This window comes from Aptenodytes patagonicus, chromosome 6 (assembly GCF_965638725.1).
Source record: "Aptenodytes patagonicus chromosome 6, bAptPat1.pri.cur, whole genome shotgun sequence".
In the NCBI taxonomy this organism is placed as follows: Eukaryota; Metazoa; Chordata; class Aves; order Sphenisciformes; family Spheniscidae; genus Aptenodytes; species Aptenodytes patagonicus.
In genome coordinates, this window is record NC_134954.1 from 33,498,692 (window position 1) to 33,520,375 (window position 21,684).

Below are 21,684 nucleotides of genomic sequence, written 5' to 3' on the forward strand. Positions count from 1 at the left end.
AAAAAACACTCTTGTAATAAACAGTTACATATGGGATGACAATGGTGACTACATCCTGAAGGCTCTAACTCTGGTCAAAGAGGCAAAGAAAAGCAAAAGAAGAATTTGCTGGTGTACATACAGTGTTGTACCTTCAACTGCATCCCATGTACACAGTACTAGTAAGTCAACGCTTTGTTTAGTGACAGCGTCCCAATGGAGATGGTGTAGAGATGCTGCTGTGATGAAATATTGACCAAGCAAGCTGCTAGTCCTAAAGGCCCCACTCCTAGTCTGTAAGGGAAATCTGTCCTGCCTGATATCTTAAGGGATGCGAGAAGACAGACAAAAAACTTTCGGAACAAATGAGAGAATCCTGAAGTAGATTCGCTAAAATTTGAAAGTCTGTGGGGTAGCAGTGATAACCCTTTGTCCCTGAGCAATCCAGCAGAATTTAGCAGTGCGAGGCCTGATTCAGCAAATATCCAATTCCTCCGCCTTCACAAAGCATGCAAGGGAATTGCGACACCAACCAGCACACCAGCCAAGAGACACATCCAGCAGGAATTGCAAGTATCCAGGGAGTAGACTGTTACAAAACATCTGGCCTTAGCTCTCCTGTGCCCAGACCTAAACCCAGACACGTGATGCCTTTCCAAAATAATGCAGTTCCCTGCCCCTTTTGTTCCAATCCCTATAAAATAGAAGAGTTTGGAATTTTTCTTTTTTAAATCCTGTTAAACGCACACCTTAGGGATATGTCATGGCAAGGAGCCCCGCGCATCCTACAGGTATCACCAGATGATAGCAACATCCCTGATCTGGAAGTCACTGGTTGCTCCTGACCTCCAGTTTCCACTACCCTGCTCCCATTTTCAGGCTCGCTAGCTCCCTGCAGTAGCACACACTTACCCATTTGATCCAGCTTTCAGTCTCCTCTTCCGACAGCCTTGAAATGGTGTGAGGCAGATACCTGAGCAAGCTCTCCTTGACACATGAAGAAGCAAGAGTGCCTTCTGCCTCCATCAAGCTAGCGATAACATCAGCAATCCGGCCAGAGCCTTCCACCACAACACAGGGAATCTTACTCTTGATGGCCACATTGATAGACTAGGAAGCCAAAGAGGGAGAGGTGATCACTTGAAGCATGACTGTGTTATTAGAGTCTACTATTCAGTAAGAAAGCCTGGAGATTGTAGGTTTGACTTTGGCGAGAAAAACAGAAACCCATGGTCCAGAGTAGTATTTTCGTACTACCCACTGATACCTTACCAATGACAACTCTTTAAAACCACATTCATCTAATGACAGAGGACTGTGAAGAGCCCCACAGAAACTGAGGGACAGAAATCACCATCTGCCAAATTTTAGATTTGATCAGCAGATCAGGAAAATTGCCAAGTGGAAATGGCATTCAGGACACATTACAACACCGCCTAGCTACAGTCACTGCTGTTTTATGGCACAGCATTGCTCAAGTAACACCACAGCTGAGTACAAGGGCTCTGGCTTTATTTGCTGGAGATGCAAGCAGCAGTCTTTTACACAGAGATCACTTCTGTAGCATCATGAGAACATCAAACTACAATGTTACTGAATGTCTCCAAGTAGCTACTTATGTGATTTCTCACACAGCAATGTTGTACACGGCTTATCAGCAAGAAAATAAAAGGTGTTGAAATCATGATGGAAGGACCATTAGCCCTCCTGTTGCAAAGACCACAACAGGAGACATTTATTTCATTTGCATCACTACTGTTGAGAACACAGTCACCAGAATATAAACTGTCTGCCAGCAAATTGTACAAAAGGAGTCAACGCAAGTTATCATCAACCACTGGAAAGACAGAACGTCTAATAGCTATCTGAACAGTTTCGTGAGAACAAAAAATTCAATCTGGAGTCATGAAAACTGTGAGCATGTTACTCCCGTCAATTGGATAGTGGGTCCGTAACAAAAGCAAGGTGTTTTTTCTTACCAACTAGATCAAAGTGGTTTTCTTAAGAAGGGTCCAGGTAAAGTGCATGTTTTATATCACAGGGAGTTTAAAAGAGAAGCTTGAAACAGTTTTACTTCTCCACTGCTAAAGCTGATTCCTGTCATCATGCACAAGTCACAGAAGCTGAGAAAAAGGGAGCCTTTCCTGGCCAACACCACGAAGATCAAGGCATGGCAAGGACAGACTTCCACAGCATGGAACCTGCTGTGTCACTTTGGGCTGATCAGAGACTCTATTTACTCCTTGAGAGGATGGCTTCACCTACAAATGAGTGAGAAGGCAGACACGAATGTCTCCATGTACTAGTAACACCAATAAATAGCCAAGAGAATGGCCTGAACCCTTAATTGAACTATCATCCAGTTACTTTTCAGAGGAACCTCTTGCCAGGAATTATGCATTTGATTTAACAAGGTTTTTATTCATTCTGATTAGATAGCTAGTAAGTCTGTGTTATGTATCATTTGTTAACAGTGGGTCTGAGGTCTCCATAATATACCTGTAATCACAAGGCTACCCAAGTAACTACACTGCATGGCATATAGAAACAGCTCCTTCAGTGATGGCCAAATCCTCTCGTAAACATTGGTAATTTCGAACTAAAAGGAGAGACGGGCATATTCAACATGTCACTTTCAGCAAAGCTTTGCTCTAAAGCCTGAATGGATGCTTTAGTTTCATCTTAGGACCTCTGATTAACACATTGAGCTCTGCAACTGTATTCATCTACAATCTACCTGTGGGCAAAGCTAAAATTAATCATGTGAATGGAACCAAAACACCCAGGAAACATACAGGGAGGCTGGGATAATGATCTGAAATTTCACAGAGTGGTTCAGACTAATTGATTAATGTTAGCAATGAAGTGGTAACAGAGACTGTGCTTTGAATTCACATTGTTTGTCATCCTGACAGGCAAACCAGTTTGATTAGCCTCAATATTAACAGCGTAGCTCTGGTCAGAACAGGTAGTACCAAGGTCAGCTCTTCAAAAGAGGTAATTATAAATATCACCCTGCTTCAATTTTACTGACTCAAACACTGACATACTCCCTTCATTGTATCCTACCCTCTTGCAAAACCCAGCCCCTTTCCCAGCTCCTTCTCAAGGTCCTTCAGCCCAGGCTACATCAGGTCTTCTTCTTGCTGTTAGTCAGAGCCATCTCGTCCTCACTGTTACTGTTCCTTTCCCACACAGCCTGATTGCACACCCCCTCACTTTGAATTCCCTGGTGCCAGTCCCTTTGCTCCCTCAGCCCCACCCTCCTCGCTCAGGCCACTCATCATCACTCCTGCAAGGTGAAGGGGAAAGTAACAATTCTGTTATTTAACACTGAGACAGATCTAGAAGTCATCTCTTTTTTCCCCCTTCCCTAAGTGTTACTTAGACATCCTGTTTCAAGAAATTTCTTTCTGCCTCCTCTGCTCTCCATTCTGTTCATCCTCTTCCTACCTGTCATCTATTTGAAGATGATGCTTGTTCCCTCCCCTTCTAGGGGTCCGAGTCAGCAGAGCCCTCCTGCCATGCTTGGCTGTCTAGATTTAAATTAGGTGCAGCCCACAGTTCTCAGGGGTAGCCATCGCAAGGCAGTTCAAGCAAGCTCTGAGCTGCAGCATCAAGCACAGCTGATGAAGTACAGATCAGCACAAGCTGATCTTCCCTGTCTATTACAAGAAAGCACTGGTCTCCACTGAGCATGGGCAAGCCAAATTTTCCCAAACCAAAGTTTAGGCAAATTTCTATAAAAAGGATCAAGAGCTACATGGCTGACAAAGGCTATTCTGATTGCTGCTCAAATAAACACAAGAAACAAACATTTTTGTGCTGGATTTGTTATGGAAGAACTGAGACAACTGAACTGTCCCAGCCAAAAGTTTTCCAGGATGTCAGCCTGAGGTAGAAATTTTGCACAGAAAATTTTAACTGAAACAAACTTCATAAGCTTAAATGCAATCGCAAGCACAGTCTTTCTATAGCAAGTGCTGGGCAAGCTTCAGTAAATAATAGGACTGTCTACTTTATCATGTTGCTTGTGGAGTAATCTGTCTTAAATATTAGAGCAATGTCCCTACTGTCGCTCCTGGAAATAACTAAAAGAAATAAACTTACTTTCAAAGTCTCTTTCCCTCCACCTTGGGCAAAACACACAATTGGAATCTTCCCACCATAATTAGATTCTGTGAAACATGCCAAAAGAAAAAGGGAAAAAGATTCAAACCATTAATGCAGTTTGAAGAACTCATTTTTCCCTGAGTACAATGAAGAATTTCCAAACAGTTCATGCAGACACTCTGATACTAGTTTACTGTTGATTTTGCCAAATCTATTTACAGCTCTTCCTGGTTTTAATGAAAACTCAGTTTTGGCTAACATTCTGCGTAGCTGGCTTCAGACACCGTTCTCCAACAGATGCTTTTTTCCTCCTAACAATCATAATTTTTCCTAGCTCCAAAGTCCCCAAACCATGTGATTTTATTGTATTTACCTACTGCTTTGACCATTTTGAGCCTAGGTGCAAGGTTCTTATCACAAGTTGAAGATTCAGAACCTCTTACTTCACATTTTCAATTGTAAAGGAAAGCTAAGAATCCCACAACTCTAGGAGCTAGTGTTTAAGAGACATACCAAGTTTCATGATGATTCTGGGTGCTTCGTCATGACTAACAGCAAGTATGCTTCAGCTGAGGTACACAGTAAAGAAAAAAAACAACAACAAAAAACCCCCCTCAAAAACCAAACAAACCACACACCCCCAAACTTTAACTAAGAATTTCCTGACAAGGCTTTTGATTTTTCTCCATTTTGGCAAAGAAGGGGTTGAAAGAGAAATTATTTAGGAGCAGGTTGCAGATGGATTGATCACCCTCACAAATGAATATTTTGGGAAAAGCCTAATTTCAGCTCCTGTGTAGTTGTGCTTCAGCTACCTGGAATTCAGTGCCAGGTGGGAAATAAGTAGAAGGGTCAGCTTCCAACAGATAGCTCAGCAGGAAGAGAGGGAAGGGCTGTATTGCTGAAACGGATCATTTGCTGTGTCCCACAAAGAACTATTGTCACATACAGAAAGGAAGATGAGGGGAGGGGTATTGCTCTGAAGAAGCCTGGTTGTTCCTGAAAGTGCTCAAGATGCAACGCAGTTAAGAGAGCTCAGCATCCAAGGGATGCTACCACTACTCTTTTGTTCCCAGAAAATCACTGTGCATCAGCCCCAAAGCATGCAAGGATTAAGGAGAAGGAGGTCTGCAACCTGACGCCCACACCTACCTGGGATAACCCGCTCCGAAATGTACTTTTCTAACTGAGTTCGTACTTTTGCCTCTATCGTGGGGTGTCCGTGGGTGCCATTATCAACCAGTAAGAGATGGGTGTGATTATTATCCAGGCAATAAAGGGGGTCTCTCTTGAGATCATCCATTATGTAGTGGGCCAAGTAGTACCCCTAGAAGCACAAGCACAGTGTTTAACAGAGATCCAAGGGCAGAGCATGCACAAGCCTTCAAGGACAAGCCAATGACAGCTGAACCCCTAGCTTTGTTAGTTAGGAGTCTGGGTTTCCTGACTCAAGACACTGCTTACTGGCAGTCCCAACAGCAGCAGAAGACAGTGAGAGAAACCCCATACAAGAGCACAGCATAAATATTTGCAGAGAAAGTTTTTCTTTACAAGAGCACCTGATTTGCGACAATCCTCTCATAACTTCACCTCAGCCAATGGAACAGTGGAAGTTATTTGCAACTGTTTAGTCCTTTCAGAGATCCTGTTAAGCAATGCATGCTTCCTTCAGCCACCAGAAACATTAAATCTGTGGCAAACTTACTTTCAACACCTCACAGAATCACAGAGTTTTTTAGGTTGGAAGGGACCTCTTGAGATCATCTAGTTCAATCCTCAAACCTCCTTAAAGCCCTCAGTAAATAAACTGCTTTTCTTTATCTAGCAGGATGGGTTTTAGACATGTTCTATAACATCTAGTGGACAAAAGACAAGGGTATCTGACAGACAGGACAATAGTATCGATGAGCAAGATCTGTAACAGCAGCAGCAGGTCCAATGTGTCTTAGCCCATGGGAATCCCCACTACAGGCTACTGTGTAGGGATTTCGCAGCAGCTAGAATAACCATGGAAGAGGTTATTCCCTAACACTCTGCCAGATATTAAATTAGAGCAGCTGAACTTCCACACAGACATGCTAAGCCCACAGCTGAAAACACATGCTGGTCCCCCACCAGGCCTGACATGTGCAACCATCTCGAACATGAGAAGACTTTAGTTTTCTCCTGTTCTGGGAAGAGCACCTGATGTTTCGTCTCACTGCTACGTACATTGAGGAAAAGCTGGTCCCTTTGTTTGGGGGACCAGTAGATCCCATTGTTTAGGACACAGTAGATCAGGCTAAGTAGACAGACATGCTTCTACGTTAACATTGCACTGGAAACCATTCTGCTGAGCTCTGCTTTACCAGAACATACAAGCAGAGCTTGACTGACCGCTCAAGTCAGTCATCACACAGCTGATAGCATCAGCCTAGCACGGATACTGTTATTGCAAAGAGCAGCAGTCAGTCAGGGACATAATCTGTATAATTGACAGCCGAGCCTCCTCTTTTGTTTCCCCACCAACCTGTACACATTTCTTACGTCATTATCATCACTGCGAATCAGACTTTCTCGGTTGGATATCATGCCCCAGGCTGCTATGCCAATAGCCACCACATTCTCCTCTGAGCTCCGACTGATGGTGTTGTCTCTGACCACTTCCCCGATGTACTTCATCAGCCCGTAATGTGTGCCTCCTGTGAAAATCCAGGCCCCTGGGGACAACAGGCAATAATCTGGGAGAATGTAGTGGAATACCCACCCTCCTAATGCATTACCTTTAAGATACAACAACCCAATCCCCTCTCAAGACCTTAACTCAGAAAAGGCATTTATTCTTCAATTAAACACAAACAATATGCCACACAACTTACCTTATCTTATCACGGGCATCCTGATGACTAGCTCTCAACCCTGTTACTTCCAAACTGTTAGGTCACACGGGCCCCAAGTGCACCAGCCATGCAGAAACAAACTGAATAATCTGCTTCCCTGCTGACCCTTTGGGCTGCTATGTCTCCAATAGTATTACGCAGCAATAAAATAATACAGACACATATGCAGGTCTTTACCTTTGGACTGGGCAATGTAGATCAGCCTGCTGAATATCTTGCGCATCCGGGGCTTGAGTGCAAAGTTCTTTGCACCCCCAGTGACAGAGATGACAAGGTTAGGGGTTTTCAGGTGCCAATGCTGGGTCATTAGATCATAGAGTGTTTCAGAGTCTGTGTCGCATGACAAACGGATGTACTTGGGTGAGAGAAAAGAGGAGAAACAAATAAGCAAAAGATAAATAGTGATAGCTGGGAACAGACCAGTAATTGCATTTTCTTCTCTAATGTACACTCTTATTCCAACAATGGGTAGACAAAGGGTAAAATGATGATGAACCAGAGCTTAAGTCTTTGTTTCTTTCTCTAAAGCATCTTTATCCTCCCCGAACAACCAGACACCCATAACTAGGACTTGCAAGGTGATCTCCTCTCTTCACAGATCAGTGCTCAGGTCTGGAGATAAGGCGCAGTCTTACTGTGAGCAGAACAAAAGTGCTAGCGTCAGACCAGCAGCATAGTGAAGAACATAACTGCTAGCCCTAAGAATCTCCCAGCTCCACCACTTCCAGGTTCAGCCCAAAACTGCAACCTGCATCTCCAGCAACCTGGTCAGTGGGGTCAGGGGGTAGTGCAGTGCTCAGGTTGCACTACCACGTTCTGCCACGTACATCTTTAATTTGGCAGAAGCTAAACTGGGTAGCCCCGGAAATATGATTTTTGCCATTACTAGTAAAAGTCCACAGACTTTGTACTGAACTGAGAGTGCAGATTCTCAGGATCTCTTTGGCGTGAGCTGAGTATAGTTGTAATAGCAGTTGCCTAGCAGTGTAATAACTATCATCTACATTTGATTTGCTTTAGCTTATAACAGTAACAAATAGTTATTCTGTGGGGATTGAACAATTTATGACCAGAATAAAAGGTGGCACGGAAGAATGCAGACACCAAATGACAGAGGTCCCAGTCTGTAAAAACAAATCACAATGGCCAATAATAGTCACTATTTGAGTGCAACCTTGTGAATCAGGTAAAACTATTTTTAGAAATAACAAACACAATCAACAGAACTGTATAATTCAGAACCACTGAAAAGAAAGAGCATAAGCAGACTGTCTTGAGAGAGATCTATAGAAAGAACTCCAAGCACACCAGGACCAAGGAGGATGGGATCCCCGTGATCAGTACTGAAATCATCCCTTCAAAGACCTCAGGGGTCAGCATAAAGCCTCCAAACCCTCCCTCCACTAGAGGAAGGCAAGAACGCTGACTTTGGGATTCAGAGGAACATTGGAAAGATGAACACAACACCGAGGAAATTGACGGTATTACAATTTTAAATGTAACAAAGCTATTTATAGCTTGGATTATGGATTAGTGGTAGCACTGTTATAAGTGAACTACTAATAATTACAGTCTTATTTTGATTACACGATTAAAGCCTTAATTTGACTAGCTACAAATTCCAGGCTCCATGAGCATGGTGTCCCTATCACAACATATATCCATAACAGCATTTTAAGTTAACACATCACAACTTTATCAAACTTGTAGTAAAGCTTTAACACTGTATGAGGATTTCATAAAGCACACTACATAGATAAACTGGCTTCAGATGGACCTACCTTCTCTCCATTTATGTAAAAGGCGCTCTGGCTTTTTTGCTATGCCATTTAAGAGCCCCTTTGCAATTTCATCACTGTTAGTAGTTTAGTGTGACGGACTTTTGGAAGTCAGTCACGGCTATACAACCCATACCAGGGGATGAAAAGGAGTAACTTGTACCTGAATCATAGTGGATTTTGTATAGGTTGCCCAGTATTCGCAGGAGAGCAAAACCAAGGGATTAGTTTGTGGAAGAAACGTCCTATCTTGAGAGGCATTTAGCTTGAACTGAAAAAACATACTCATCTGTTCCAGGATGGGTTCCCAGGCATAGTTACTGCATCTGACTCAGAACAGCACATCACAGAGGAAGCCTAGCAGGCTCTAGCAGCTACACAGGAGAGCTAAGGGACTCCCACAGCTCTTCCTCTCAGAAGCATCAGCCACATGCAGCTTTGGGTGTTTTTCAGGAGAGGGTCCCCCATAGGAGAGGGGAGCCTGCCAGAAACATTAACAGCTCCACAGAGCCGGTAAGTCATCCCCACAGCGAATCTTGTTAGCTCTGTAGTTAGAAGGCATTTCTCCTAAACCCTACTGATAATACAAAGTACCTTGTATCTGTATGACTACCTTTATTCCATCAACAGTTAAGGTTTCCAGTTGAATGTCTTGTTTTCATCTATACAAGTCATTTTCATCTATATAAAGCAAGTACCAAATCAAAGATGCTGAAGCTGACTTGCCCGTACAGCTTATTTCGTTGTATACGGTGTATAATTGCAAACAAACTTCAGTTACACCTAAGTTTCATTCAGTGTACCAGCAATGATACATCTGGCACTTGCCATCTCCAGAGTCCTTTGCAGGCTCTACTCAAGCAGGTGAATCCCTCGGTTCAGCCGAGGTACAACGGTGCCATCTCCTGGTATAGCCGGCTAGTGCACCCCAGCCATCACCGACCCAACCCTCAAACACAGGCGATGCCAAGTGTTTCAAGTAGCTGAACTCAGAAAGGTATTCAAGAGAAGCACTTTTTCAGATTGACGGCTACCAGAACATAAAATACAGCAACTGCAATGTCCTTGGATGTTACAGGATCTGAGCAACACTGCAAAAATAAGAGTCCAAGCAGGACTTATTAAATTTAGAGATTTTATTGGTCTGTTCACATCTAATATTTCTGCTCAGAACTTTTTAGGACTTGTCCATCCTAAAAAGTACAATGCAGGGTATAAAACTTCCCATCCCTCATTGATAATAGTCTGCAACTCTTAGGTTACCTTGGGTTTAAACTTCTCCCCACTGTGTACAAGATCAAGATAAAACATTTTGCAATGTTTAAGACCAGCAGCTGCCTTGCAATATAGGGAATGCGAATGTGGAATAGAGACGTAACTCCAGCCAATGTGCTGGTGGGATGGATTAGCAGACTTACATACAGCATTTGAACAAAGTATGCTCTGAAACATGCACAGTGGTCTTGAGAGTCCTCATGACACAACTACAGGCACATGAACCAATTTCCAGGGTGGGAAGGGGGACACAACATGAGGAAAGAACATTTAAGCTTTGAGAACTCAGAAATTTTGCAATAGAGCAAATAATTTCTTCTTTCAGTAAAGATACATAGCAGCTTACAAAACAGTAGTATGAAGCTAAAATATGCGTATCAACAAATATGTGAAGTACTTGGATCTGTTAAAGCGTGATTCAAACCCTTCAGTCTTACTTCCCACCTAAATGCCTCTTGTTTCTGCTACTTTGCATAAAACAAACCAAATTAATTTACATAGCATGTACTGATTTTCCTCATTTATTTTGATTGTCTCAAGCAAGCTGCACTGGCGCTAAATATCAGTCATTTAGAAGAGGCAGATGAGCTCAGCCACATGTGACTCCTCACACAGTATCAGTATAAATCATTAGAAACAGCAACGCCAGCTATTTTCTTCTTTCCACCCTCCCACTGTCCCCACAGCAAGGAAAAACACAGGGGGGGAAAAAAAAACAAAACAAAACAGAATAAAACCTCTGAAGTTCCACTGATATCTTACATCCCCATTGAATTTACCATCATTGTAGGATCTCCACCCTGGGAAATACTCAATATTCAATTGGTTATGGGCCTGAGCAAGCTGGTCTATGTGGATATGCTTTGAGCAAGAGGTTTGGCTAGAAAACACTGGAGAGCCCTTCCAAACAAAATTACTCTATGAGGGTGTGGGGCACACAAGCCCCATTCCAACATCCCACAACATCAGAGTGCATAGGGCATAAGATACGACTGTATGGAAAGGAGCACTGGACATCTGCAGACTGCAATGATCTGCACATAGAACAGCTAGGGAGGAAGGGAATATAGGTCAGCAAGCTCTGTAGGCAGGCGTTGGATGACATGCTGTGCAATGTTAAAGCCATTGCGAAGCATGAGTGATGATTTTATGGAGTAGCAAGCAGGTACATGCAGCTTCTGCACTGAAGAGTACAGATCCTCTGAAGAAAGGTCTTACATCCTTACAGATATGAAATCCCTGTGGTTATCACCTCATGGATCCTGCTGCACCTTCGAAGGCAAAGCATGTTACACATGCTCCTGTCCCAAGAGTTGCACTGGTGTGCACCCTCACGCTACTTTCTTTCTAAAGCATATGTTAGCCCAGGTTAGAAAGATGCAATGTTCCAAAAAACAGCCTTGCCTTGGCATTGAAGTCAGACAGTCAGGAACAAAGCATCTTTATCAGGAGCTTGAGCATTCAGGCATTTAGGCTTATCATGTTGGCTTCACCACTAAAGATGGGTAAACGGGTACTAAGTTGCTCTGCAACACCATGACACTTCAGTATAGACGGGGACTATAAAAAGGCCACTGTAACTGCACACTGATATAGTCAGGGTACAGAGTCCCAGTGAGAGACATGGCAGATCTAGTCTAAAATTATTTCCTCCTAGCCCAAGACCTCCAGAATTGTACTACAGGGCAATTACAATAAAACTAGCTACATGAAAAAAAGAAAAATAATGATTGAGCATCACCCTCATTCACCCATTCTTCTGCCATTCCTGGAAACAGATAACCTCTTTCCACTCCAATCATTGGCCTATGAAACAAGTAACACAGAAGAAATTATTCTTTGTTACCTATTATCAGGGCTTGAGAAATCAGCTTGTCTCCTTTGTAGCCTAACTCCTTCCATTCCCATCGACTTTAGCTTCACCCTCCCTGCTTTGCAGGGGCTTCCACTGGTGTTGGATTCAGGACTCTGAATATGGCTCACCCAACAGGGGCCTGACACATACCCTTAATACAATCACTTACCTTTCCTCTTTTTCCCATGTTTTCAAACTGAATGTCCCCAAAAGCATCAGTAGGAAGTTCCTTAGTGTGCTTCTTGTAATTCCATTTTTCATTGGTATTAATCTGAGTGCCCTCTATGTGTTGATTTTCAGGGTATCCACATTTACACAAATTGCCCCTGAAAGAAGAGTGAATATGCACAAAACCCCACAGTTACCATCCTGAGCACAGAAAAGTAAGCTCTGATATGTTTATTAACAAGAGACAGAAATTTTTCACAGCTGAAACCACCTTCAAAACTTCTGCTCAATCAGGACATGTGCAAGAAGTGTTATTCTGCAGCAAACCTGGAGCCAGTAGAATACAGGATGCCTACTGTAGCAGTCACATCAAGTGCAAAGTCTGGGGGCAGGGTTGTACAAACACAACAAGCCGGTGGAGCTACGGAACCAGTTATGCATGGGACTCTACTTGGATTTGCTATGTGACAAATGAACAGCTAAGAGGAACCAGCTCCCAGGTGAGACCAGCACCTAATCATGCTTCCTCCTCCTATAATCTGCTTCTGTATAGCACTGGGCAATGGAGTGGAGTACATCTCAGGAACCAGTCTGTGCTGAGAGATGAGCTGACACTTCTGGATGGGCCTTACCTATGTGACCTCTTTCATTATCACATACCAAGTTAGATCACCAGCAGCTTAATTTGAAACCCTACAACTGTGCACAGAAATGAAAAAATGAACCAGAACTTGGCATCAGACCCACCAGAAGTGACCTCACCTGCTGCTAACCTGATGTGTACAAATGGTTTCTTTCCCTTTTTGCGCTCTCAACCAGATAGGAAGAGTTCACTAAGATGATTACTATGTGTAACCACTTTCCATGCAAAGCCAGGGCCTGACTGGTGTCTAAGCACGCCTAAGACATATTCACATCAGGAAGGAATGGACACGTGGTTTCTGAGCAGATTTTGCAGGCAGTTTGCTGTGTTTCTAGCACTTTTCCCCCCCACCCTCACCCCTGTCCGCTGCACGGCATGGTGTGCAGTCACTACCCATGCCCCCCACACCAACACTGAAATTGCATCAAGGGGAAGAAGAATCTGTACTTTGGTTGTGCAGGACTAGTTGGGAAAGCTAGAACTCTTTTCCTAGGAACAGCTGCAGCACAGACCATGAAATATTCTGCATAGCCTATATCCCTGCTTCCTCAGAGGACATGGAGAAAGGGCCCTTGCTTACGAAAAGACAGGGTTGACTGACAACTGTAGTCAGCCAAGTACAGTAAGCATTGTCAACAGCAATAGGAGGGAGCAAGTGTGGCCCCTACAGTCTAAGTTAACAAGCAACATCAGGTAAACACTTGCACAATGTTAATTTTGCTAACAGCACAAAAAAAAAAAATAGACGGGGAGACAAAGCAAGAGGAACAACACTATTAACAGCGCTGTGCAATTTGGCAATATACAGGGGGAAAAAAAAATAAAAATGCATCAGCCCAAAAGGATTAAGACCAGGACATTAATTTGTGTGCTTACAGTGACCTTTATAGCTAGCTTGCAGACTGCAAACATTAGATTGAGTAATGCTTTCCTGTGAAGATTTCTGTAAAGGTAAGTAAAGGTAAGTCACAGCATGCCTCTCTGAAGGAGAGTAAACTTATATGGTTTCTTCTACTCTGCTGTAGCTTGCAAATAAAACCAGTTTACCTTAAAAATAGATAGACAAAAAAACCCGGCAAGTTATAAAGTATGACTTGCAATCCTTTCCCAGTGGGCTTGTAGGAAGAGAAGCTGATAAGAACCAGCTCTCCATCCTTTGTTGGTCCTTTGCCAGACATCCCATTTTAGATGGCAGAAGAGGACCCTAAGTAAGACTTTCTGAAATGAGACTAATTTCCCTCCTTCTCTCTCCAAGGCATTTTTCCTCCCAACTTCAGAGGAGAATGGAGTTACTGAGAGCCCTTGGAGCTCTATATCAGGACTTCTGCACCTGCATTAGTTTGATCACTTTTCTCCTGAGATTACAACAAAACCAAAAAAAACCAAAAGCAATGTTATCGTCCTCAAGCTTGCATTGCATAAGTACTTGTGCCTGAATATGGAGCAAGTATAAATGTCCTGTCTTAAAAGAACATCAGCCCGAGCAAAACCTAGCGGCTGTATCTCTGCTGTAAAGACTTGTGCATGGAATTTGTGATTTGGGTTTAAAAGGAAAACTTAAATTATGCAAAGCTCTAATACATACATACATTGTTATACACCAATACCAGTGCTGGTACTGCATCCCTGAAAGCACCTATACATTGCCACAATTATGCTTCAAATAAGGAATTTGATATTAAAGCCCTTTGACAGAGCTGCTAGAAGGCATGCTTGACAAAGTTAGCATGAAGGTCAGGCCCCTAGTTTTGCATCAAGTTAGTTGTGGAGTAACTCAAACTGATATATTTCCAGTTTTTACACAAACTCCTGACAGTCTAGAGCAGTGGTCTCCCAAGTGGGGGGCACATTAAGTAAACTTAAAAAAAAATAAAAATAGTGTTTATTTCATCTTTATCTCATCCTTTTTTAATTCCTATTTTTGTGTATGTTTTATAATGTACATAATACTAGTACAGTAGTAGATGTACATAGTTTATAAATAAACATATATTGGGGGGTATGCTCAAAATTTTTTTACTGATGGGGTATGCACTCAAAATAGTTTGGAGAGCACTGTTCTGGAGCCGGGAGAAGCACTCCAGGGTGCCTGTCTGACTATCAGACTTCAGCTTTTTTGACCATGACTGCAGAATACCCCAGGCATAATGCAAACAAGCCAAAAAAGCAGTGACAATGAAAGGAATTGTACAAGCAAGACTGAGGTGAGGTTGCACTGCTAGATTCAGACTCTTAACAAAAAAAAACCAAAAAAGTTTGCTCCCTGCCCAACCCATGCCACATGGCTTAGCAGGAAGAAATACCCTCAGCTACCAGTTCCCATGCCTGTAAAACAAGAGAAAAATGTGTGCTTACGTTGACTTGGTGTCTTTTGTAAAAAAGACACATTCTCTCTTCTTAAAATTTTCTTGAATGAAGTTGGCCAAATCCTTGAAAAGGAAAAAAAATTACTTCCGATAACTCATAAAACAGGAGAAACCTCAGAAGCAGCATAGTCAGTTTAAACACAAAGTAAAACTCGTGCAAATTCATAAGTCTCCTTTCTCAAAGTGGATGGTGGGAGGCAACTAGAAAGTGCTGATAGGAGTCGACAGGACACAAAAGACTACTTAAAATCACAAATAGGCGTTCCAAAAAACATGTGATACCAATATTTTTATATCTATCAAGCACAATATATACCAAAGAGGTAAAAGGTAAGGCTTCCCCCTCTAAAAAAAAAAAAATATTGAACAGCAAAACAGATTTGATATCCTAAGAGTTGCTGAAAAGCCTATTTTAATTTCAGCTTTTAATCCAAAAGACCCACGTAGAAAACAGCTTACTTGAATTCAGTGGCACAATACGGTTAGCTGTAGACTACTGAGCAATTCCATTTGCATGTGTTGCCATGTTTCCAAATAACTTGCAGCACCGACAATATTTTTCAAACAGTGGTTAACTCTGGTCTAGATACTGCTTAAAAGACTATGGCAAACACTGTTTCTTCCCAAGGGGGGGAAAAAAAAAAAAGACATTAAAGTCCTCAGGGGTAGGGGCTATTTTAATTCAACACAAAAAGACCCAAGCAAGAAACCTGAACAACTAAAGTCATGCTTTATGTGAGCTCAGTGGAATGCAAAGTCTCTCCAGTTTGTTTAACCATTAACTCCCATATTAACCTTGAAACTCCACAAGAGCAGGGGAAGCCTTCAAACTTGGGAGATGCAAATTCACTCCTAATCTGCCTCTGCAAGCTAGGAAAGCAAAAAAAGTTTCTCACTTGCTGATAAAGGTTTGGAGGTTTGGGGGTTTTGTTTGTTTTTAAGCACAGCTTGGATTTGCAAGCCAAGATTTAGCTTGGGATGAAAAGGGAAGACATACAGCTATTGTTAAGTTTACCATTTTGACAGAACACTTGTAGTTAAACAGCAGTTAGAGGAAGTTATTCCAAGTGGAAAAGCATTCCTTGGAAAGGACTGTAATATCCAAAACAAAGAAAATGGAAGAGAACATAATTAGCCTGTAAAAGCCACAATGATGCAAGACCAAAAAAAATAAAAGGGAGGGGGAACCACTTGCTAAAGACCTAAGAGCTAGTCATTAGGCCTCTTGCAAGCCCATCAGAAGCAAGAAATCTGCCAGACAATCGCTGTGATCAGCAAATGATTGAGGCTTTTCAAGGGATGTTTAACATAATTATATGTTGTCTGCCTTTGCCATCAAGTTGCGTGAAGAGGTTGGGGTTCTTTATAGAGACAGAGGATTTGTCTCTAACTGAAAAGTGAAAAAGGATTTAAAACAGAAGTGACTAAGAATGTACAATAAAGCATTACAGGAATCAAAACAAATTCAATACTTCCTTAGACTTTCACCATGTCAACAAAGCACCGCTACTGCTTGCAGGGTCACTGGCTAGGAAAACTTCTCCATAAAGGGAAAACTGAAAAATCAATCATCCTTCTCCTGACACGACCTAACTCATAACCCCTGGGGCCCATGCCCAAGACAACACCCAAGCTTATCAAGAAGGTATCAGATACTCACGGCATCACTGCAGGACACATCTATGCTGCGAGACATGCTGGAATAGAGGAGTCTGGAACTCTCAAAATTACCATTTCTTCGGTGTCGCATGGTGCCCATAGAAACCTGAAAGACCATGGCGGAGGGGGAGATGAAGGAGCGATGGTCATTTCTTTCACTAGATAGAAAACAGCAAGGACACTTAGTGCCCTTGGAAGCTAAGGGAGAGGTTATTCGAATCCAGCATAAAGAATTAGGAAGTGTATTGATTCCTAAAATGTGAAACTAACATTCAGAGAAAATCTTTTCTCTTATTTCATACCACAAAGAGACTTTCCTCTCTCTTTCCCACTCCAAAAAGAACTCCAAGTCAACATGCTTTGAGAAAGGAACATACCTTATATGCCATCCCATTCAATTCATTGCTATATCTTAACTCTCCTGCTGAGGAGCTTGAGCCATTCGGTGTTTATATACAATGAACAGTCCCTAGTCCAGTGTATTTACAAATTAAGTGGGATATTAAGAAGAAACATTTCAATCACAGAGAAAACGAACTGGAGTGTAAAAAGAAGTTGGTCTGGCAGTACGCCAGAAGCTTAGAGTAGATGCAGCACCTGAACACTGATCCCTCAGGTCTCTGTCCACTCCTGTAACAAGGATAGTCAACATGTGCAATGTGAAGAGTAAGTGGATTTAAAGTTTATTGGATCCAAAAGTTAACAAGTCACCCTTGGAAGCAAACACACTTCAGTTGCCCTCTAGAGCAGACACATGTATTGACCTCACTGTCTTTGAAGGAGCATCACTTCATTTGCACTAAAGCACAGAACAAAATTTTATTTATGCTAACAGCAAATACTTCAATTCCCTTTATGTTACTTTGCAAAATAATATTGGAGAAGGTCTTTTCCTGAAAGGAAGGCTAGCAGCCAGCTAACGTGGTGAGCTCAAATTCCGCTTCTCCTTTCAACACTATTTTCTCTCCTGCCTTTTACTCTCACTGAGCTCGCCTCTCAGGTGATACTGCCACTGTATGGCGAAAAGCATCCCTCCCAGATATAGGAACATGCATTCTCAAGCTCCGACAAAGCATTCCTGTGTAAGAATATAATTTCCGAGGACCAAAAACTAGCAAGTGTGAGAAACAATTTCCTCGGTGTGTTTGACAGAAAATAGGAATGGTACTGGCAGCGGGAAGCTGTACTTGTAAATAGAACGATGGAGTGTGATGTGAGCAACCCCCAAAGCAGGAAAGAAAAGGCAAGTTTCCACAAAAACATGTATATTTACACTTCACAGTTATTTTAAAAATACTTTGAAAAGTATTTCATGTTGAGGGGGAGCACGATTGACTGTGTTGTTTATTGTGCATGGTACAAGTCCAGAGCTACTTCCCCCAAATTCTTTGGCATGCCTAGGATCTCTATCACACTCTATCACTGTTAGGTGATGGAAAAGCACGGAAAAAGCCAATGGTGTATAATCTCTTCACATCTCTTCATCTCCCATTATAATCTTTCCCTCAAATTTCAACTTCGAAATACCGATTCAAAAATGACTTCTCAAAACATGTGCCATTGAGAGCTACAGTTGTGCTGGCCTAAGCCTTCCACATGGGAACTCTTTTCAGCTGCAGATAAATGTCAGGCTATGCACACTTGTTTAAGGATTCAGACAGTGGATCTGCCTCAGACCAGTTTATTCCCTCTTTCAGCACTGCAGAAAGGTGTTATGCTGTTTCTCAAGTAAAAGCTGCAGAAGAAAATAGAGCATGCTCCTGCTTTGAAGTTGGTAATCTTCTTTGTGTTAATAACTCTAGCATTTGCCATCTTCAGAGCAAGGGTAGAAATCTGGCAAGCTTTGTGCCAGATTCAGGAAAAGACTTTGTAGAAAACTTACTAGAAAAGCTCATAACAACAAAACACTAGAACAAACTGACCTCCAAAGAGGTCACCAGTCTGGTCATGCCCTGCTTCAGATCTCCAGAAGAGAAGCATGGCTGTGGAAGGAGAAAGCATCTGTTCCTTTAAGGGTATCTGCTCAAGGGCCTTTTCCATGCAAAAAAGTATAAGAAAAGGAGGAAGCCATAAACAAGAACAAATAGGGAGGAAAACCTGACTGACAGACAGTAAGGAAGGGAGTGATGAGACCCAAACCTAATCAACCACACTAATTGATAAGGGTATGTGGGAATGTTTATTCCAGAGAGGTTATCTGATGGGGTGGGCTTGTAAAATGGGATACTAAGGAAAAGGGGGAAGCCATACACAAAATATACAGAGGCTCAAACCTGGCAGGCAAATGTAATGGAGACAAAGGCAAGAAAAAAACCACACCTTGTCAGTCATACTAGTTGATACTATCAAGAAACTGTGTGGGAACCGGGACTTTGCAGCTGATAAGGATGCAAACCTGAGGTTCAAAGATGTTGGAGGGGGGCTGGTGGAACCCTGCCAGCTGATGAGGGGAAGGCAGATGGCGAGGAACAGAGGAGGAATAGGCAGAAAGGGGTATAAAAGGGGCCCTCTGCATGCGAAACCCGGCCGGTTGGTGGGCTTATCTGGCTGAGCCCTGCACCTGATGACTGCAGTCTCTCTTATTTTCTTAATAAATTACTTCTTAACTATCCAGGCAGGGGTGCTGAGCAGACAGAGGGGCTGTGCCAGTGCTCGAGGGATCTGTGAATGTGTGTGTGCTTGTGAAACCTGAGAGTGTCATGTGTGTGCGCCTGCACTAGTGACCTCCCGTCTCCACTGGCCCAAGGGGAAGGGCTCCATTAAAGGAATACAAAGCACTAGAAGCTTGCCAAGAGCAATCAAACTACTGTTTCTGCTCATTACTTTCCCAAGACCATTTCAGGGCCAGTGGAGCTTCATGCTGGGCACCCATGAAGTGAGGTCCAAGGAACCACCTGTGAATCATTTAGGGCCTTGGCTAGCATCACTCGTTCACTGATAGATGCAAGACCAAACACAGTGGTTCTGGCTTTATAGTCTGGCTATACAGTCTGGTCAAATACAGTCTGGCTTTACCTTCCCTAAGTATGGGACCATCCGTTGTCCATCTATAGGCCTGCCTGGCTTTTCACAACACCAAACAAGTCCAGGGTCCTGCAGGTAACGGCCCCCTTCCCTGCATGACCCTAACTTCAGAGCAAATCAAGAAGGGCCTGGTAAACAACAAATAACCAACAGAAGTCTACCACAGCTGGTAGCTCTCACGCTGCGTTTCCAAACAGGGCAAGCTACAAGAAGACAGCTGACCTTGGTGTTGGGGTTATGACAGGTTTCAATCAGCACCTGGAACATTTTAGGATTCCTCCTTCCCTCTCCAAGCAGCACACAAGCTTTGCACATTTTACCTAGTGCAAGAATGGTTTCCAGGCATGAGCTAGAAGCAGAGAAGCAACTACCAAAGCTGTAGCAGTTCCTCTTCTACAAAGACAGCTGCCAGAGGAATTTAGGGGCTACGACCACAAAGCAATCATCCTGCCCTTGTGAAGTGCTAACTTTGGTAACAACCAAGACAATGATGGCTGGGAGAGTATTGTCCCTAAAAACACTATGTTGTTTAAAACAAAGCAAACCCCCCCACACACACTACATCACTTAAACTGAGTAAGAATGGCAACTGTGCACTGGGAGATGCATTTCCTAAAAACCCAGTATGCAATTCTTATCATTTCATACGATTGATGTTTGGTGTAAAGATGTTTTTAAAGCTGTAATTCAAGATAAAAGTTCCATGGGGAGAAATACATTATGGTCTGGATCTATGCAACATGCTTATTGGCAGAGTTTTACTTTACTTGTTGATTTGTTTAGTAAGTTAACACCAGGAAGTGACCATGGACGTAACTGTACAGAGAGAACATTAAAAGGAAACAAGGGCATTAAATTATTCATTCAAAACAGTAAAGGATTTCAAGTTTGTCTTACTGCATTTGTAAATAATTGATAAGAATGAACATGCTGCAAACTGAAAAAAGTTATCGAGAGTGCAAGGGAACCCTGAAGACCTTGGACTTCTTTGTAAATTTAAGTTTTGAAGAGCTGCATTGATAACACAGTGTTTAGCTGATATTTGTGAGTGAAGCTTATTAACTCCATGAGTGTCAGAAATAACACAGCAATCGTACATACTTTAAAAGATAACACAGCTGCAGTCTACGTAACAGGCAAATGCAGTTAATTTTCTATCACATTTCCAACCCATTAAATACATATAAGACATTTTTAAAGGACAGACTAGTGCATTAAAGCATAACCTTCTTAAACTAACACATTTTGAGAGTAATAACCGTTAGAAAAACACCAAAATAATCCTCTAAATATAAGACTATTACTATGACTTCCACAGCACTTGAAGGAGCATATTCGAAGGAAATCTTCAGCCTGGAAGTGACTAATAAAAAAAAAGTGACAAAAAATAACTAGTTCTAAAGAGACTTTAATAAATAGGCTTTTAAAAACTTGTCTGCAAGTGAAAAAGCAAGACCAGCTTCCATTCTCAGAAAGGTTTCAGATAAATCCAACCACTGTTTGCATTAACATAATTCTAGCAACTGGCTTTATGTGAAAGCTTCCAAAAAGAAAAAGATGTTGCCAAACTTCAGATGCACAGCTACCTCAATTTCAGCATATTAAAAGTATATACTTTTAAGTAGAGAAAAAACACTGCCTAATCAGGTACCAGTGTGGAGCACTTACCAAAGTGTCCAGAATATGCCCCAGCAATCCTACTGAAATCATTACTCAAAGAGGAAGGTTTTGATATACTTCAGCTCGCAAAGCCCCACCTTTTTTAATGTGTGTCATGCTTTCCTTTTAAGGGAGGGCACAGAGGAAGAGATAATGCATAGGAGCAAGCGACGGCAGGATTATTCACCAATTTATAATGAAGGCAGGCATAATTGCAGCAGGGCGCAGGAAATAACAGTTGCAGGTTATTTGTAAGAGAACAGCAATACTTCTGTCCCACCTGCTG

The 21,684-nt window shown here is 42.3% G+C and overlaps 1 protein-coding gene across 1 annotated transcript in view; it reads right to left on the reverse strand.

Moving 5' to 3' along the window:
• Window positions 1-21,452, reverse strand: part of TRPM8 (transient receptor potential cation channel subfamily M member 8) — a 63,229-nt gene extending 41,777 nt beyond the window's left edge. Inside the window, exons 1-9 of the mRNA XM_076342033.1 lie at window positions 21,408-21,452; window positions 16,717-16,821; window positions 15,046-15,119; window positions 12,049-12,205; window positions 7,149-7,326; window positions 6,619-6,791; window positions 5,245-5,419; window positions 4,090-4,157; window positions 892-1,089 (exon numbers count right to left, since the gene is read on the reverse strand). Of these exons, the coding sequence (XP_076198148.1) occupies window positions 892-1,089; window positions 4,090-4,157; window positions 5,245-5,419; window positions 6,619-6,791; window positions 7,149-7,326; window positions 12,049-12,205; window positions 15,046-15,119; window positions 16,717-16,821; window positions 21,408-21,449 (1,170 nt within the window). The 5' untranslated portion in view covers window positions 21,450-21,452. The remainder of the gene's footprint in view (window positions 1-891; window positions 1,090-4,089; window positions 4,158-5,244; window positions 5,420-6,618; window positions 6,792-7,148; window positions 7,327-12,048; window positions 12,206-15,045; window positions 15,120-16,716; window positions 16,822-21,407) is intronic.
• Window positions 21,453-21,684: the final 232 nt, after the last annotated feature.